Source organism: Meriones unguiculatus, chromosome 1 (assembly GCF_030254825.1).
Source record: "Meriones unguiculatus strain TT.TT164.6M chromosome 1, Bangor_MerUng_6.1, whole genome shotgun sequence".
Lineage (NCBI taxonomy): Eukaryota > Metazoa > Chordata > Mammalia > Rodentia > Muridae > Meriones > Meriones unguiculatus.
Window position 1 is genome coordinate 136,709,503 of NC_083349.1, and position 18,089 is coordinate 136,727,591.

Consider the following 18,089-nt stretch of genomic DNA (forward strand, 5'->3'; position numbering starts at 1 on the left):
TTTAAATGAGATATATCATGCTGCATTATTTTGTATTTGCGCTGTCCTTTGTTAGTAAAAAGTAAATTAAATTATTTAGACAGAGGTACTCCCATTCTTCAATGGTCTTCTTTCCATTTGGGACATTCTAATGGAAAGACTGTATTGTATACTCATCTCTGAAGTTATCCAGGGAATGAGGTATAGGAACCCTGCACATCTGGTTCACGTCACAAAACATGCCTTCAAGTTTAGGGGTTGAGTGAGTACCCACCCAGAGTTACTAAAAGTCGGCTGGATTTTATTCTGAGCTGCAGTATCCCATCTCCTCAGAGATAAGCAACCCAACAGCAAGTATGCCAGGGTAGGAGCACTTAGTCAGCAATGAAGCCCTCGAAAGTGCTTCTTTTCGTCACGTTCACTACAGTGACAACAGCGAGGCTCCACTCACTTCTTCAAGCACCTGCTATTACTGGGTTGTTATTTTACCAGCACTAGTGTCTCCATTTTCTCTGTTTATCCTGGTATAAATCTTCCCACCTTGAAGGTGACATAAATGGTGACTTTGTAATGTAGTAGGCTCAGTAATAAGCAACAACCCTCCGGGCGTTGCTCTAAACCCATACACACGCCTTTGTCCAGCGTTACTTTCGTTTAAGCAAATGCTCATTTAAAACTGAGAAGTGGAATCTGGGAAGTCGCTTGACTGTTTCAGATCATTTTCTCCTCTGGGAGAGGACCCAGGTTTCCTTCCCAGCATCCACGTGGCAGCTCACAACGGTCTATAACACTAGTTCCTGGGCACCTGCCACCCTCTTTTGATACCTTCCTCGGACCTCCATAGGCATACATGTGGTACACATACATATATGGAGTCACGTCACTCATAGGCATAAAATAAAAGAAATAAATCCCCAAATATTTCAAACCATGAAATAGATGTCACCAGAATTTATATCATTGTGCTTAACTTTTATGAATAATTTTAATCAAGAATTCTGGTCATCAATGAAATTTTACTATAGTTTCCCAGGATTTCCTATAGAGGCTTTGGCTTTTTTGAGGTAAATTTGGTCAGTGAAATATTCAAATTTTAGAATAGGTCCCCCCCAACCGCAGGGATAGCTGTGTAGCTGTTAGTAGGTTTGTGTCTCGAAGCTTTTAAGTTTGCGACCCCTGATGTCTGGAAAGGACTCAAGCACGGTAAGCAGGAGCATGACAGTGTCAGTTAATTTCGCAGCGTTTCTGGGTGATTTCTGCGGTCTTGCTCCAGTCTCAGGAAGGGTGGTAATCCCATGCGTACCCCTCGTGCAGTGGCAGAGCAGGCAAGTTCTGGGCTCCAAGCAATGCTGCTAAGGGCAGAGCACTCTTCTTTGTGGCTTTGTGAGAAGCTAAGTGCTCTGCGGCTGTTCTCTCACGCTGAGACTGCTCGGAAAGGAGAAAGTCCTGAGCTGGAGGTAATCATCACTCGCTGCGTGTAGTTGTCTCGTGATCGATGGTAGCAGGCTTAAGTATTGTCATGAACATCTCTTTTGAGAGAGCGGTTTTCACCAATGTACAAACACTCTTCCTCTTAGAATCAGCATGGTACAGAAAAAGCTTGTTTGTAGAGCACGTATTTAAAGCGGGGTCTTTTTATTTCATTTTTCCATCTTTCTGCTTTCTGTGAATGGTGCCCCGCTTTTCTGCTCTGTTTATTATGATGATTATTCTCCTGGAATTCTAATACAATGCATTCCCCCTTAAGATCTGTTGCGTGACTCGCGAAGCCTGAGAATCACAGAACATTGAATTCTGTGTTTAAAATGTCTGCATAGCAAACACAAGCGGTTGATATTTGAAAATGCTCAAATATCAATAACTGTATTTTTTTTGTGGTTATGTGTTCTATATTCTTGTGGTTTTTTAGAGTAGTTCTTTTCAATGTTTGAATAATTTCTATTGACTAAACCAACAATTTTCCTACTCGTTGTTATCTAGGATAACATATCTTGCAGAAGAAAATTTGAATTACCTTGTGATTTAGAAGTCAAAAAAGCTGAAAAACGAAACTGCAGGTTAAAAGGCAAACCCAGCTCATAAATGTTCTCAAAGCATTTTCCTGTGTGATGTTGAGGGGATGGGAATTTTAACATTGGAATTTGGACTTTTAATATAATAATGTAGTTTGCCAGCAAGGTTAATGCACTTGTAGAGGGGCAGGTGGAACTCTCTGGACAGCACTTTTCAAGGATGCAAGTGTTTCCCCTCCTTGGTCCTCACAGGAGAGAAAGCAAGCAAGGATTTTCCAAGTGGATGTCAGAGGCCCCATCTAACTATTCTCTTTGTGAACTGATGCTGTGTATGTAAAACACCATAAATATCTCAGACATGTTGGAAACCGATGTTAAACAGATGAGTATAATAATAAGCAAACGGGATGGGGACTAAATGATCAGTTTCTCCTCTGTGTTTTACTTACAATCTTGATTGTGTCTCCAAATTCACCCAACCAACATTTCTCCCTGAACCAAGTAACGACCTTGTTTTCCTGATATATGTGCTTTTAAGTGAATGATTACCATTTTAGAGTAGGTAACTTATATTCAGAAATGTAAAATAAATAACATGTTCTGTTTTGTACCGCGGGCTTTGAGAGGCTAGGCAAATGTTCCAACATGGACTCAGCCCCTCCCCCTGTACTGAAGATCTTCAAAATTGCTCTATAGATAATTTTCTTGTAATTCTAGGTTTCAAATGTAAAATCTCATCAGCAGAAACCTCAATTTTGGGTTTTAAGGATTTTGTTTTTCAAATGTTTGTACTCTACAGCATTTAGTTAGTGCCCTCCACATACTGTTCACAGAATGATTCCTTTTTTCTCTGCTCTTGATGATGTCCAGAGGGTCTGACCATCTTCAGACGGATGATTATAATTAGAACCAAATAGATGCTTTGGAGGCTCTTCATAGACTGTTGTTACTTTAGTATAAATTTTCAGTGTGGTACAAATAAATACATTGGTATAAAATCCCAATTATAAAGCAACTAACCATCATAAGTTTCATTTGTTTCTTCTTATCTTGGCATTGTAGAAATTAAATGCTAAATAACGACTAATGCATTATGTGGCAGAATCATGGTTTTAAAGTATTTTTCACGTATATTTTGACCCCAAGCCTTATATACGTGCATCAAAGAAGCGTTAAGTAAACTGTTTCATTTCTACCCACCGTAGTATTATTTTCAACGGACACAATGGAGCACTTTCAAATACAGGTGCTTGCCTCGATTATTTAAGCATGAATTGTTTAAGCATGCTGTTTTTCATCAACAAGTTGTTTTCATCAACAAGACTTTGCAACTATGAATCTCTTTCCAATGGCAATTCCAATGACCTCCTGAAGGGAAAAGATCATCTATTTAACTTTAAGTTGTATCTTGTATTTATTGGGCACATATAGTACTAGCGAGTTTTATGATTTTATTTTTGGTACTAATGCTAAACAACTCTTTGGAGTTGGTGAAACTATTACCACTTAGCTTAGGAGCTTCAGATTATGTAATGTCTAAACAGCAAAGGAGTGATTCAACCCATGCTTCCTAACTTCAAATCTCAGCCTACAATTGAATCATCTTCCTTATTATACTGACTAAAACTATCTGTGGATAAAGCTGTAATTTGAAAGCTTAGAAAGAAAATTTACCAAAAAAAAAAAAATCACTCCTTTACCAGAAAATATACCATTTTCTAAATTTGAACAATAAGAATTCTGTTGCACCATCCACTTTTAACTATGCCATGAATACATTCAGTGAACTTGCAAACTAATTAAACTATATTGATTAGTATTTCTGTCCCTGAAGATTTCTAATTTAACCTTGTGTACCTAAGACAAATGTTTTTAAAGCTACATAAGAATATATTCTCAAATTAAAAAAAAAATCGAGATCCCACATTAACAAGTTTCTAGAGCAAACATGACATGTAAGTGACAGGAAGTAATGGGAACAAAATTATTGAAGCATCCGTGTCCAGACATTGCTAATCAATTAGCATATTGTTTTTTATTGAGCCTAGATGTTTCCCAAGTTTCTAAATGCAATGTTTTATGAACTTTACAAACTTTAGTGTTTAAATCTTAGTTGTTACTCTATTTTTTATCTATTTACCTTGATATCAGGCAATGATTAAGGTCTGCTTTGTAACAGTAGGACTTTTTCTTCTACATGGGACTTTGATTGAAAAACTTGGGAGTATAACATTCGTATTGAAATAAAGATTAAATGATTAGAGAAACCTCTCTACCATCATGCCAGAGTCGTGAATTTCAAGACCAAATTGTCAAAATACTCAAAGCTAGTTTTTCACAGAGTACAGATCGGTTGCAAGTCCCGAAGGAGAAGAGTGGTTGCTGTCATCAAAGAATAATGAGGAGGCGTCTGTAGCTTGAGAGAGCAAAGAGATGTGTCTCTCTGTAGAATACTGATGAAGGGAAACAAAGATGAAAGGATGTTGGCCCAATAGGTGATGTTTACAATAATCTAGAAAAAATAGTAATATACTTGTTTAAGCCATTGATGGGGGGGCCAAGTAGTTGTTCAAGGAATGCTAAGTGTTTTAGATACATAGAGGGAGAGATTGAAAGTGCAAAGCTAAATTTCAGGATGAGACATGAACTGAAATTATGTTTATTTTTTTATACACTTCACATTCTTGTGGCCCCTTTGCTCCTCTCATCTCAGTCCCACAGTTCCCCCTTTCCAGCCTCCTGGCCCTCCCCTTTTCCTCAAAAAAAGGGAGCTTTCTTTCCCATCCACCCCAGCTCATCAAGGTGCATCAAGACTGAATCTGTCTTCTTCCACTGTGGCTTGGAAAGGCAGTCCTACCAGAGGAAGGTGATCTAGAAGTTGGCAAGTGTCTAATTTCTGGATATATATATATATATATATATATATATATATATATATATATATATTCAAAGCCAAACTTTGGGCAGAGTGGAGGGAATCTTATGGAAAAAAGGGGGATAGAAAGACATGGAGGGGACAGGCGCTCCACAGGAGACCAACAAAGCTAAAATATCTCAGCCCAGGGGGGTCCTGCAGAGACTGATGTGCCAACCAAAGACAATGCATGGAAAGGACCTAGACTCCCTGCTCAGAGGTAGCCAATAGGCAGCTCAGTTTCAATGTGGGTCCCTGAGTAAGGGGAACTGCCTCTGTCATAAACTCTATTGCCTGCTCTTTGATCATATCTCCTGGTGATGCAGCCTTCCCAGGCCACAGAGGTAGAGGATCCAGGCAGTCCTTGTGAGACTTGATAAGCTAGGGACAGATGGCAGAGGAGAACTTCCTTTTTCAGTGGACTAGAGGAAGGGGATGGAGGTGAAGAGGGAGGGAGGATAGACTGGAAGGAGTTGAGGGAGGGGGCTACAATCGGGCTATAAAATGAATACATTGTAAAAAATAAAATAATTTTTAAAAAGCTGGCAAGTGAGTCCCTGTCCATTGGAGTCCCCATTTTCCTTACTAGAGGACCCACATGAGGCCTAAGCTAACCCACATGCTATATCTTTGTAGGGTACCTGTCCTCTCTCTCTCTCTCTCTCTCTCTCTCTCTCTCTCTCTCTCTCTCTCTTCCTCACAAGACTCCATACATCTTGCCCAATGTTTGGCTGTGAGTCTCAGCATCTGTCTTGAGGTGCTGCTGGGTAGACCCTATCAGAGGACAACTGTCAGGTTCCTGTCTGTAAGCTTAACAGAGTGTCCTTCATAGTGTTAGGGGTTGGCACACTCTGATAGATGGGTCTTTGGTTGGGGCATTCTCTCAGTCTCTGCTTTATCCACTCTATCTTTATCCCTGCACCTCTTGTAGGCAGGGTATATTGGGCCAAAATATTTGTGGGTGGGTTGGTGTTTCCCTCCCTCTCCTATGAGATTAGTCTAGTTAGAAGGTGTCCTCTTTAGTCTCTATGGTCGCTGCTATTAGGAGTCTCTGCTTGAGTACCCCTCATATCCTTCCAGGAGCCTATCCTGACTTTGTCTCCAGCTTGTCAGAGAGATACCCCCACCCTCAGTTTCTCTTTTCTCTGTGGACCTTCTTCCATCTTCTCTCTCTCTCTCTCCCAGTTCCAAAATCGAGGCTCTCCTTTATCTGTGTCCCCTTCTACCTTGTTCCCTCTCTTCAGCCACTACCTCTGTCTATTCTTTCTCCCCATCTGAAAGAGATTTCTTCATCCTTCCCTGAATCCCCTGTTACTTCTCTTTGTGTCTGTGCCTCAGAGTATCCTCACCATGTACTATATGCTAAAATCCACTTAGAAGTGAGTACATGCCATGTGTGTTTTTTTAGGTCTGGTTACCTCACTCAGGATGATCTTTTCTAATTCCATCTATTTGCCTGCAAATTTCATGATTTCTTTGTTCTCAATAGATGAGTAGTATTCCATTGTGTAAGTACACCACAATTTTTGTATCCATTCCTTGGTTTAGGGGCATCTAGATGTTTTCCAGACTCTGGCTGTTACAATAAAGCTGCTATGAACATACTGGGCAAATGTCCTTACTGAATGATGGAGCATCTTTCAGATATATACCCAGGAGTGGTTTAGCTGGATCTTGAGATAATGCTATTCCCAATTTTCTGAAAAAACACCCAAAGTGATTGTGCAAGTTTACATTACCACCGACTCCCCTTTCTCCACCTCATCTCCAGGATGTTATTTTTTATTATATTTATTATTATTTATTACAGTTTATTCACTTTGTATGCCAGCTGTAGCCTCCTCTGTTTCTTCCCAGTTCCATCTTCCCTCCCTATTTTCCCTCTAGGCCCCTTCCCCAGTCCCCTGTTAGGGGAGGACCTCTTCCCCTTCCCACTGACCCTAGCCTATCAGGTCTAATCAGGACTGGCTGCATTGTCTTCCTCTATAGCCTGTCAAGGCTTCTTCCCCATCAGGGGGAGGTGTTCAAAGAGCAGGCCACTGAGTTCATGTCAGATACAGCCCCTTATCTCCTTGCTAGAAAACCCACTCCGAAACTGAGCAACCTATGGGCTTCCTCTGAGCATGGGGTCTAGGTCTTTATTTATTTATTTATTTATTTATTTATTTATTTATTATCATCTAAATTATTTATTTCATTCTCTTTGCCTTGTGTTAGTATTTATATTTGTTTTTTTATTTTATTTTTTTTATCAGTTACATTTTATTAACTGTATCCCAGCCGTGTCCCGATCCCTCATTCCCTCCCAGTCCCTCCCTCCCTCCCTCATCTCCACCGTGCCCCTTTCCAAGTCCACTGATAGGGGGGACATCCTCCCCATTCATATGATCCTGTTTTATTAGGTATCTTCAGGACTGGCTGCAAAGCCCTCCTCTGTGGCCTAACAGGACTGCTCCTCCCTTCGGGGGTGGGGAGACCAAAGAGCCAGTCATTGAGTTCCTATGGATATAACCTAGAACCTCCACTCAGATGTAGCCTGTGGTAGCTCAGTAACCAATTGGTTTCCCAAAGTGAGGGGAACAAGGACTATTTCTAACAGGGGTCTAGGTCTTTGATCTCAGCCATTCTGACCTCTGTGAGATGGAATCTCAGAGTTATTTTCATTTACATTTCCCTGATAACTAAGGACATTGTACATTTCTTTAAGTGTTTCTTGGCATTTTTTTTTACAAAAGCTTTTGAGACTCAAGAGGTTGTTGATCTTAGAGCCTGAACTGTTGTTATTATGTTCAGGAAGTTGTCTTCTGTGCCAATGAGTTCAAGGCTCTTCCCTCCTTTCTCTTCTAGTAGATTTAGTGTATCTGGTATTATATTAAGGTCCTTGGTCCACTTGAATTTGAGGTTTCTTTGCAGGGTGATGAATATGGATCTATTTGCATTTTTTACATGTAAGCATCCAGTTAGACCAGAACCATTTGTTGAAGATACTATCTTTTTTCCATTGCATGGTTTTGGCTCCTTTGTCAAATATCAAGAGACCATAAGCGTGTGTGTTTATTTCTGCATCTTCAATTTGAGTCCACTGATCAACCAGTCTGTTTCTATGCCACTACCATGAAGTTTTCATTACTGTTGCTCTATAGTAAAGCTTGAAGTGAAGAATAGAGATACCTCTTGAAATTCTTTCATTTGATAGGATTGTTTTAGCTACTCTGAATCTTTTGTTTTTCCCCCTCTCTCCAATAGTCGGATCATCAAGACAGAAAGTAAGTGGGGATAAAACTAACAGACCTCATAAATCAAATGGACCTAACAGATACCTACAAGACATTTCACCCAAGAATGTAACTTATTCTCAGCACCCCACAGAACCTCCTCTAAAATTGACCATATACTCAGTCACAAAGCAAACCTAAACAGATATAAGAAGACTGAAATAACCTCCTGCATCTTATCAGACCACCATGGATTAAAGCTGAAACTCAACAAAAACAGAAACAACAGAAAGCCTACAAACTGAACAACCCCCCTGCTCAACACCCACTGTGTCAGGGAAGACATAAAGAAAGAAATGAAAGGCTTTTTAGTAGTCAGTGAAAATGAAGGCACAGCATAACAAAGATTATGGGTCACAATGAAAGCAGTGCTAAGAGGAAAGCTCAGAGCACTAAGCGCCTTGCCTTCATAAAGAAACTGGAGAGATCCCGCCCTAGTAACTTAGTAGCACACTTGAAAACTCAACAGAAGGAAGCAAACACACTCCAGAGGAGTAGATGACAGGAAATAATAAAACTTAGGGCTGAAAATCAATAATTTAGAAACAAAGAGAATGATACAAAGAATCAATAAAACCAAAAGCTGGTTTTTTTCGTTTTATTTTGTAAAAATCAGCAAGATAGACAAACCGTTAGCGAAACTCAATAAAGATAGAGAGAGAGTATCCAAATTAACAAAATCAGAAACAAAGAGGTACACAACAACAGACAGTGAGGAAATCCAAAAACTCATTAGGTCTTACTTCAAAATTCTGTATTTTACTAAATTAGAAAATCTAAGGAAAATGGATAATTTTCTTGATAGATTTCACCTACTGAAGCTAAATCAAGATCAGATAAACAGTTTAAACAGTCCTAAGGAAATAGAAGCAGTCATCAAAAATCTCCCAACCAAAACAGCCCATGTCCAGAGGGTTTTAGGGCAGAATTCTACCAGACATTCAAAGATGAGTGTATCCATTAACACTACTTTAGCACTAATCAGAACCTTTAAATTGTAATATTTCAATGTCGTTGTTTATGAAAGCAATAAATTATAATAGTTCTTACACACTTTTTATATTGGATGCCTCTGGATCACTACAATTTTAATTTCTTCCATAAAGTTCTTTATCTGATATAATATTTTGATCATGATGTTATGAAATATGTTGATTTGGTTAAAAGGAAGAGATTTCATATTTTTCAGAACACATTTCAGATTAGCTGATTGGACCTAAGTTGTTTAGAATCATAGTGATCTTTTAAAAGGTTCCCTTTAACACACTACTCATGCCTCTTCAGTTTTAATCCAGTTTATAAAATATATATTATATATATTTTGTCTCTTTTTTACAGGAAAGGCAGTCAACAGCTAAAAAGGAAAAGAGCAGTTGCCAGCAGCCAAATAAAGTGACAGACAGGAACAAGATGCAAAGAGCTAATTCTGTTACGATGGATGGACAAGGTTTGCAGGTAAGGTTTGCAGAAGTCCAAATTATAGTAGCATGTGTGTCAGTTACTTCCATACTCTGAGAAGGGCAAATGCTCAGCTATCAACACATGCTTTCATCATTTGTATTATCTCAGTAGACTTCTTTAGAAAGATCATTTATTAATTAATCAAAATGTCAGTCTTATACTTGATTGACAGAATGACATTCTGGATAGATTCATCATTTATAATTTTGTCCTCATTTAAAATAAAATTGGCAAAAAAATCTGTTCATCTGAAAGTTAGAATTAATATTTAACTTTACTATTTACACGTGTTGTTTACCTCTATTGTCTGCCTCGACTCAGTTATAATCACACACAGGCACACACACACACATGCACACATACACGCACACATTTTGTACTGTCTGATGTTGAAGAGTTAATTTGATTATGAAATTAAGCTTATAGAAACATGCATTTTGTAAGAATGATTTTCTTTTAAATAAAATAATGAGGTATCAAGTGTAATATATACATACTTTTACATTTTAAATCAAACATCTTCATACATATTTCTAGTTTAGACAAAGAGAAATGAAATTTTTTATAAACCTATGACTTATCACTGTAACTTCTGACATAAAAAACATCCTATCCACCTACATTATAAAACATTTTATACAATAGATATGTTTGATTATTTAGATTTTATCAAAAATGAGTGTTTGTTAAAGTAAACAATATCAGTTAATATTTAGAATTGTGTGATTATTTCATTTTTTAAATGTCTTCACCTGAATGATTCTCTGAATTGTATTTTCTTCTCTTCTTAGTATATTTGAGGTTTAAGGCTTTCCAGCAACTGTTTCCCACATGGATGAGTGTGGCACTCAGTTGCATACATACTTTAGATTTTAACATGCATTAATTTTAATCATATTTAATTAATGATTTTATCTTTAATAATTATTATTTTATTTGTGATACTATGTGTCACATACTTCATATCTCATAATCAGTAGCACAGCTAAGAGTAAACAGAATATGTCTAATAACTGCTTGATTAGAGTTGAAAAGTTCACTGAAATTTAAATAATAATTGCTTACCTATTGATAATGAGGTAATTTTTGTAATCTAATAAAATACATCACAAATAGAAAATCTTTCCTGAGTAATTAAACTTAAATGTTAGAAAAAAATTAAAGGTATTATACTCATCCATCTATCTATTTATCTCTCTATTATAGATATAATTCTATCACAAAGGCTATGTCTGGGTGTCACTTTTGGAAATCATATCCATGTATTCATTAATCCCACATATGGCTCATCTCAAATTTGAAATATGCCCACAATTTTGATAGCAAAAATTTTACTGTGTGATCCCATTCATTTTTCCAAGAGCTACTGACACTTAAAATTAATATAAAAATTATAAAGACTGAGTAGCTTAAATTGTTAGTCATTCTGGGTTACTGCCTATAAGCTCAATTTCTAAATATAAGTGCATTTACCACATGCTTAGGTATGTATTTTTCATCATGAAAATGAAGCAAGGAACATTTGCTGGTGTTTAAGATAACACGAGTATTCTAGCCCTATTTACAAATATTTTGCATACTTTCTATCTGTTCAATAATCTTCTCAAAGAACATGAACTCAGTGTCACTATACATTTATTACCATTTTTAAAAACTATTGTTCTGGTAAGGTTGCTCCCCCCTCAGGTGGAGGTGATCAAAGAGCCAGCCCATGAGTTCAAGTCAGAGATAGTCCCTGTTCCTATATTGGGGAACCCTCTTGGACACTGAGCTGCCATGGGCTTCATTTGTGCAGGGGTTCTAGGTTATCTCCATGCATGGTCTTTGGTTGAAGTATCCATCTCAGAAAATACCCTGTGTCCAGATTTTTTGGTCCTGTTGCTCTCCTTGTGGAGCTCCTGTCCCCTCCAGGTCTTTCTATCTCCCCCTTCTTTCATAAGATTCCCTGCACTCTGCCCAAAGTTTTGCAATGAATCTCAGCATATGTTTGGATACCCTGCTGGGTAGAGTCTTTCAGAGGCCCTCTGTGATAGGCTCCTGTACTGTTCCCTCTCCCTCTTCTGATGTTCCTCCCATTTGCCTTTCTGAATGAAGATTGAACATCTTACCCAGGATCTTCCTTCTAGATTAGCTTCCTTTGGTGTACAGATTTTAGTACAATTATCCTATATTATATGTTTACTATCCACTTATAAGTGAGTATATACCATGTTTGTCTTTCTGCTTCTGGGATACCTCACTCACGGTGATCTTTTCTAGATCCCACCATTTGTCTGAAAATTTCATGATTTCTTTCTGAGTAGTATTCCATTGTGTAAATGTATCACAATTTCTGTGTCCATTCCTCAACTGAGGTACATCTAGGTTGTTTGCAGCTCCTAGCTATTACAAATAAAGCTACTATGAAAATGGTTGAGCAAATGGCCTTGTTGTATAGTTGAGCATACTTTGAATGCATGCCTAGGAGTGGTATTGCTGGATCTTGAGGTAGCACTATTCCTAATTGTCTGAGAAAACACCAGATTGATTTCCAAAGTGGTTTTACAAGTTTGTATTCCCACCAGCAATGGAAGAGGGCTCCCCTTTCTCCACATCCTCTCCAGCATGTGTTGCCTCTTGAGTTTTTTATCTTAGCCATTCTAATGGGTGTAAGGTGAAATCTCAGGGTTGTGCTGATTTGCATTTCCCTCATTACTAAGGATGTTGAGCATTTCGTTAAGTGTATCTCTGCTATTTGATGTACCTCTATTGAAAATTCTCTGTGTAGCTCTGTATCCCATTTTAATTGGGTTACTTGATTTGTTGCTGGTTAACTTCTTAAGTTCTTTATTTATTCGGGATATTAGCCCTCTGTCAGATATAGGGTTGGTGAAGGTTCTTTCCCTACCTGTAGGCTATCATTTAGTTCTGATGACAGTATCTTTTGCTTTACAGAAGCTTTTCAATTCATGAGGTCTCATTTATTGATTGTTAATCTTAGAGCCTGTGCTGTTGGTGTTCTGTTCAGGAAGTTGTCTTCTGTGCCAATGAATTCAAGCCTCTTCCCAATTTTTCTTTTAACAGATTTAATGTGTCCATTTTTATATTGAGGTCTTTGAGCCACTTAGATTTTAGTTTTGTGCAGGGTGATAAGTATGGATCTATTTGCATTTTTCTACATGTAGACATCCAGTTAAACCAGCTCCATTTGATGAAGATGCTATCTTTTTTTTCCATTGTATGGTTTTGGCAAAATCAGGTGTCTATAAGTGTGGGTGTTTATTTCTGGGTCTTCTATTTGATTGCATTTATCTACCATTCTGTTTCCATGCCAGTACCGTGCAGTTTTTATTACTGTTTCTCTATAGTACAGCTTGAGATCAGGGATGGTGATAACTCCAGAAGATCTTTTATTGTAGAGGACAGTTTTCAGCAATTCTAGGTTTCTTGTTGTTACATATGAAGTTGAGAATTTTTCTTTTAAGGTCTATAAAGAATTGTGTTGGTAATTTGATGGGAATTGCATTGAATCTGTAGATTGCTTTTGATAAGATAGTCATTTTTACTGTGTTAATCCTGCCAAGCCATGAGTATGGGAGATCTTTCCATCTTCTGATATCTTCTATTTCTTTCTTTAGATACTGAAAGCTTTTTTCATACAAGTCTTTAACTTGCTTGGTTAGGTTCACACCAAGGTACTTTATGTCATTTGTGGGTATTGTGAAGGGTGTTGTTTCCCTAATTTTTTTCTTGGCCCTTTTGTCTTTTGTATACAGGAAGGCTACTTCCTGATTTTATTTTTAGTTGATTTTGTATCTGGCCACTTGGCTGAAGGTGTTTATCAGCTGTAGGAGTTCCCAGTCAGTCTTGATGAGACCTGATATACTAGGGTCAAAGGAAAGGGGAAGAAGACCTCCCTTATCACTGCGGGAGGGGCATAGGAGAAAAAGCGGGAGGGAGGGTGGGATTAGGAGGGGATGGAGGAGGGGGCTACAGCTGCAATACAATGTGAATAAACTGTAATCAATAAAAATAAAATTAAAATTAAAAAAAAACTATTGTTCTGAGAGGAGATGAGGGAGAGGGCTATACCTGGGATACAAAGTTAATAAATTGTAATTAATAAAAAATTAAATTTTAAAAATAAAATAAAACTATTGTTCTGATGCTGAGAATTTAGAAAATTCTCCAATATCCCTGCCAATAGTGAGTGGTTGGGCCCATGTCTGACATTTCTGAGTAATTAAACACAATTAAACATAATTAGGGTCTGTGTGTTTCACTCCTATGCCATCTTGTATCTTATTCAACAAACCTGTATGAAAGGGTGGAATTTCTAAACACTGTGTTCATTCACACATTTTTGTATTGTTTCAAGGTCGAAGACAAAAATAACTTATTCACTAAAACAATAATGTCTTTACTGTCTGTTTCCTAAGATTAAATAGTCAAATTTGAAATTTCCCAGTTTAACACAAGAATTGAATGATGCATACAGTGTATCAAAAGGATTTTACAGTGATATAGTAATATGAGTTATATTTTAATATTTGAGAAAATTAAGTATTTAACCTATGAACAAGGATAGTTGTGTTAAATTGAAGATTATCAACATTTTCTATACTCGTGGTTCTTAGACAATCATAACTTTTTATAAAATAGCTGACATATGAAATTATCAGCTAAAGTTGTCCATTGGCAAATGAAGACATCAATTCAGACAAGACAGTGGTAAATAAATAAAACTGTAATTTTCAAAATTTTTGAGTTGAAATTGGTGTATTATCTTGTACATAATTGTGTTTCATCTTGGTTGTGGGAGCTCATAATTTTGAAGAGAATGTAAAAACAAAAAAAAACCTTTAAGTAACAATTATTTTATTCAAAATGGCAAATATGTTATGATTTTTTGCTTATAATTTTTAGAACAACAAAATTATTTTTTTTCGAGATCAGGTAAAAAATATATACCAGAAAATTATTTTTCTGTGTGCTTTACAAAGTGTATGTCATGAAGAAACATAGAGTTGCAGCCCAGTTTGCATCTAAGTCATTGACAGGAGGGCCTACACTGCTTAAGGAAGATTAATCATAGTTAGGCACATTCATCTTTCTCCTCTCCAGCTAACCAGTATAATGATCAGGATTATTATTTCTAATTAGAGGAAGTAATAGATCATACATAACCCTAGGATGAGTCTCATTAATTAACCCAAGTCCTGGGGGACTTCAAATAGCCGTGGCTTGGCACTCTGTCTTTGTCATGGCTCACACCATAGGTTTACACTTCAAACATAATATCAAATGTAATGGAAATGTCAGTTTTTAACATATGAGAACTCTAATAATAATGAGGATTACCCTGTGTGTGAACAAATATGGGGAAACAATAATTGGTTGAACTTTATTATGAAATATTTACTTTGATCCTAAATATTATGTAAAATTTCTGAATAAAAACATCCCTGGATAATGAAAGAATACAGTTTGTAACACTTCAAATCCATGACCAAACTGACCTTCGTACTTAATATCCAACTGGAAAATGAGGACTAAAAGGATAGTTTGTATAAAACCAGCAGGTCTGAAATGACAGAGTTGGTATCCACTGAGATGATAAAAAGCTTTGGGTGATTACTGTAGTTTGAGAAGAAACTCCTGAGGCCAAAGAACATAACATGTAAATTTACAATTCAGGAGAAAGAATTAATATGAATTAGAAATAAAACACATCCTGATGGTTCTCAGAATAATAGTAAGATTACAGAAGGCAGAAGGCTATGTAGAGATGTGTTGAATTGATCTGAATACCAGTTTAACTCGAGTCACAGTTTAAATTTATTGTACTAGATTGCTTCTATACATGAATAGGGAAGACTTCAAATGACGAAATCTCTGAAGCATAGAGGAGAACACAGTATTAGTGATCTCTTTCTATCCATATTTCAATAACTTGAAAAGACATGGGGTGCCTCAGAGACATTTCAAGCACAGAGGTTGGGTAATGGGGACTGAGAATATCGCAAGATGGCTTTCATCTCTATTACACACTGTTCTGTTCTACAATGATCTCATATGCCATGTGGATATATACCTTCAGCTGTGCATTTTAGGCTAAGATGATTTATTTATTGATGGTTATTTCTTTTGCTTTGTTATGTCAACAAAATGTACAAAGTACTTTAGCATAGCAGTGCATGAGCTTTCTGGTAACATACTCTTTTTTTTTAAACTTTATTTCAAAATGTTTTTATAACGATGATTTTTAACTCTAATTAGACTGAAGACCCATTCAACTCAAGGGAGCCGTACTTGGTTCTGGTTGAAAAGGTTGAGAAAGGAACCTTTGCTCTAAGATTGTGTCCTCTCGTTACAGCCGAAGCTACACCTATAAAGTCTCACCAACATGACAACGTAAACATGACCTGAAAAAGGACAGTAACCATAGCATTGCCACAGTAGATGGCAGAAGGCTAGAAGGCCTCAGTCCTACACAAAGAACTTCCAGAAACTAAGGATGGGGCCAGTGGGAGGAGTGGCCTTTCCTAAGGAAGAGCACACCAATCAGATATGCAATAGAAATGGTCAGCCTTGAAAATATACAAACAAGTAACATTAAACAGACTGACCATGTTATAGTCCTCTAAATATGTATATACATATACATCTACACCATCTATTTTTTTAAAGACCATAAATTCAAAAGAGAGCAAGGAGGCATATATGAGCATGTTTAAAAAGAGAAAAGGGTAAACTGATGTAATTATAACCTAAGAAAAAAAAATTCCTTGGAAAAGGTTGTATTAGATGTAAGAAAATAAATGTGAATATAACATAGATGCATGTCTGTTATGTACATCCTGGGTCTTCTTATTTTACCAATTGCCTTAATAAAACACTTCAGGTAAAAGAAACTACTCCACGGCCAAGGATGAAATTCAGTAGAATGCATGGCTGGTGTCCAGGAACCTAAGGGTTGAAAAGACCCAGAACTACATAAAATGGTCATGGTGGTGCATGTCCTGAATCCCAGTATTCAGGGCCAGAAAAAGAAGAATTGCAAGTTCATGCGTCCTGTGATGGTGATGTTGAGACTAGAACTTACCTCAAAATAAAGAAAAGAGGGAAGGAAGGCAGTAAGTGAAGAGGGAGAAATGGAAAGAGAAAGGAGGGAGGGAGGAAAGAGCAGGGAGGAAGATAGGGAAGAAAAGAAAGAAAAAAGTTACGTATTAATCCAGAAGTACATTAACTTCGAGGTTTGGGGGCTGGATTGAGTCAGTGCAAGAGAACATTTCTTCTGAGTAGGCAATACTAAAATAAAGTAATAAAGTACAATTTTGGAAATGTCCTTCAAGCTCATTTGGTATAAAAGCTCTTTTTATACTCTGTGAAACTTTTGTGTGATTATGAGATTTTTTTAAGCATTAAAAACTTAAAATTTTTAAAAATGTTACTGTGGGACGTTTCTATAAAACTTTATTCCTTCGTATCAGTCCTACTAAGTTGTAGAAACTAAGCAAAGTGCTTATGCTCACTTCTTCAGTACATACGATTTACATTACAACACAAATCAGTTGCTTCAGACTGAGTTGTGGGAAGAGGCACTTAATTTCACTATACTGATTTCTGGAAATCAGGATGCAGAATTTGAATGAATAAAGTAGTGGAAGTAACACACCCAATGTCATATCTTCCTTGATCTGAGACAACTTAAGTTCTGAAGCAGGTGGCTGAAAATGAGTGTGCCCGTAATCTTAAGTGACAGTGTCATAATATAGGAAAAAAAAAAAAAAGAAGAAGAAGGGTCTCTTCCATGCCTTTGCTATTAAGTCTTTAATTGCTTTTTCTGAAGGAGTGGGTGGGTATATTAGCACGTTTGATAAACAAAGAAGAGTTTCAGGGTGCCTGTTTCCATGTGTATCCTGTTCTGAGTCACCATGAGTCTTATCTTTCACTCACATCAACCACATTTAGGTCATGCAGCATGTAAGGGATGGTTTCTTAACAAAAGAATGAATAGGAAGGAAGTGACGTAGCCAGTATCATCATCAGTGTTTCTGTCTCACTTAAGTGGAGTGCAGCGGTAGGGTATAGAGGGCTTGCTATTTTCTTCAGGTATAATGCTCAGGCTCTGGCATCTTCACAGTCACCCCAAAGTCCTGTTAATTCCAAGTTCTGTGCTGGATAGGAAGAAGAGGGCTAGACCTGCTTTTTCTGGGCACATGTCCCAGCTATTCTGTGTTTGGGTACTGGGTCTTTCATAACAAAATGTTACAGGGACAGAATGGCTTACCCTTGAGCCATGCATTTATCACAAAGCTGGAGTTCAAGGTCTCCAAGGGCATGGCACAGGCACACCGGTGATTATGAGGTCTCTTCTTTGCATGTAGAGGCAGCTCACTCCAACAGCTCACTTTGTGCTTGGAGAAAGAGGACGGACGGGGGATGCAATCATAGCAGCTGCCAGTA

General features: G+C 37.4%; 1 protein-coding gene across 11 annotated transcripts in view; it reads left to right on the top strand.

The window, feature by feature from the left end:
* Positions 1-18,089, top strand: part of Dgkb (diacylglycerol kinase beta) — a 696,100-nt gene that overhangs the window by 251,543 nt on the left and 426,468 nt on the right. For all 11 annotated transcript variants that reach the window (XM_060367267.1, XM_060367311.1, XM_060367280.1 and 8 more), the window contains one exon: positions 9,519-9,635. In XM_060367267.1, the coding sequence (XP_060223250.1) occupies positions 9,519-9,635 (117 nt within the window). The remainder of the gene's footprint in view (positions 1-9,518; positions 9,636-18,089) is intronic.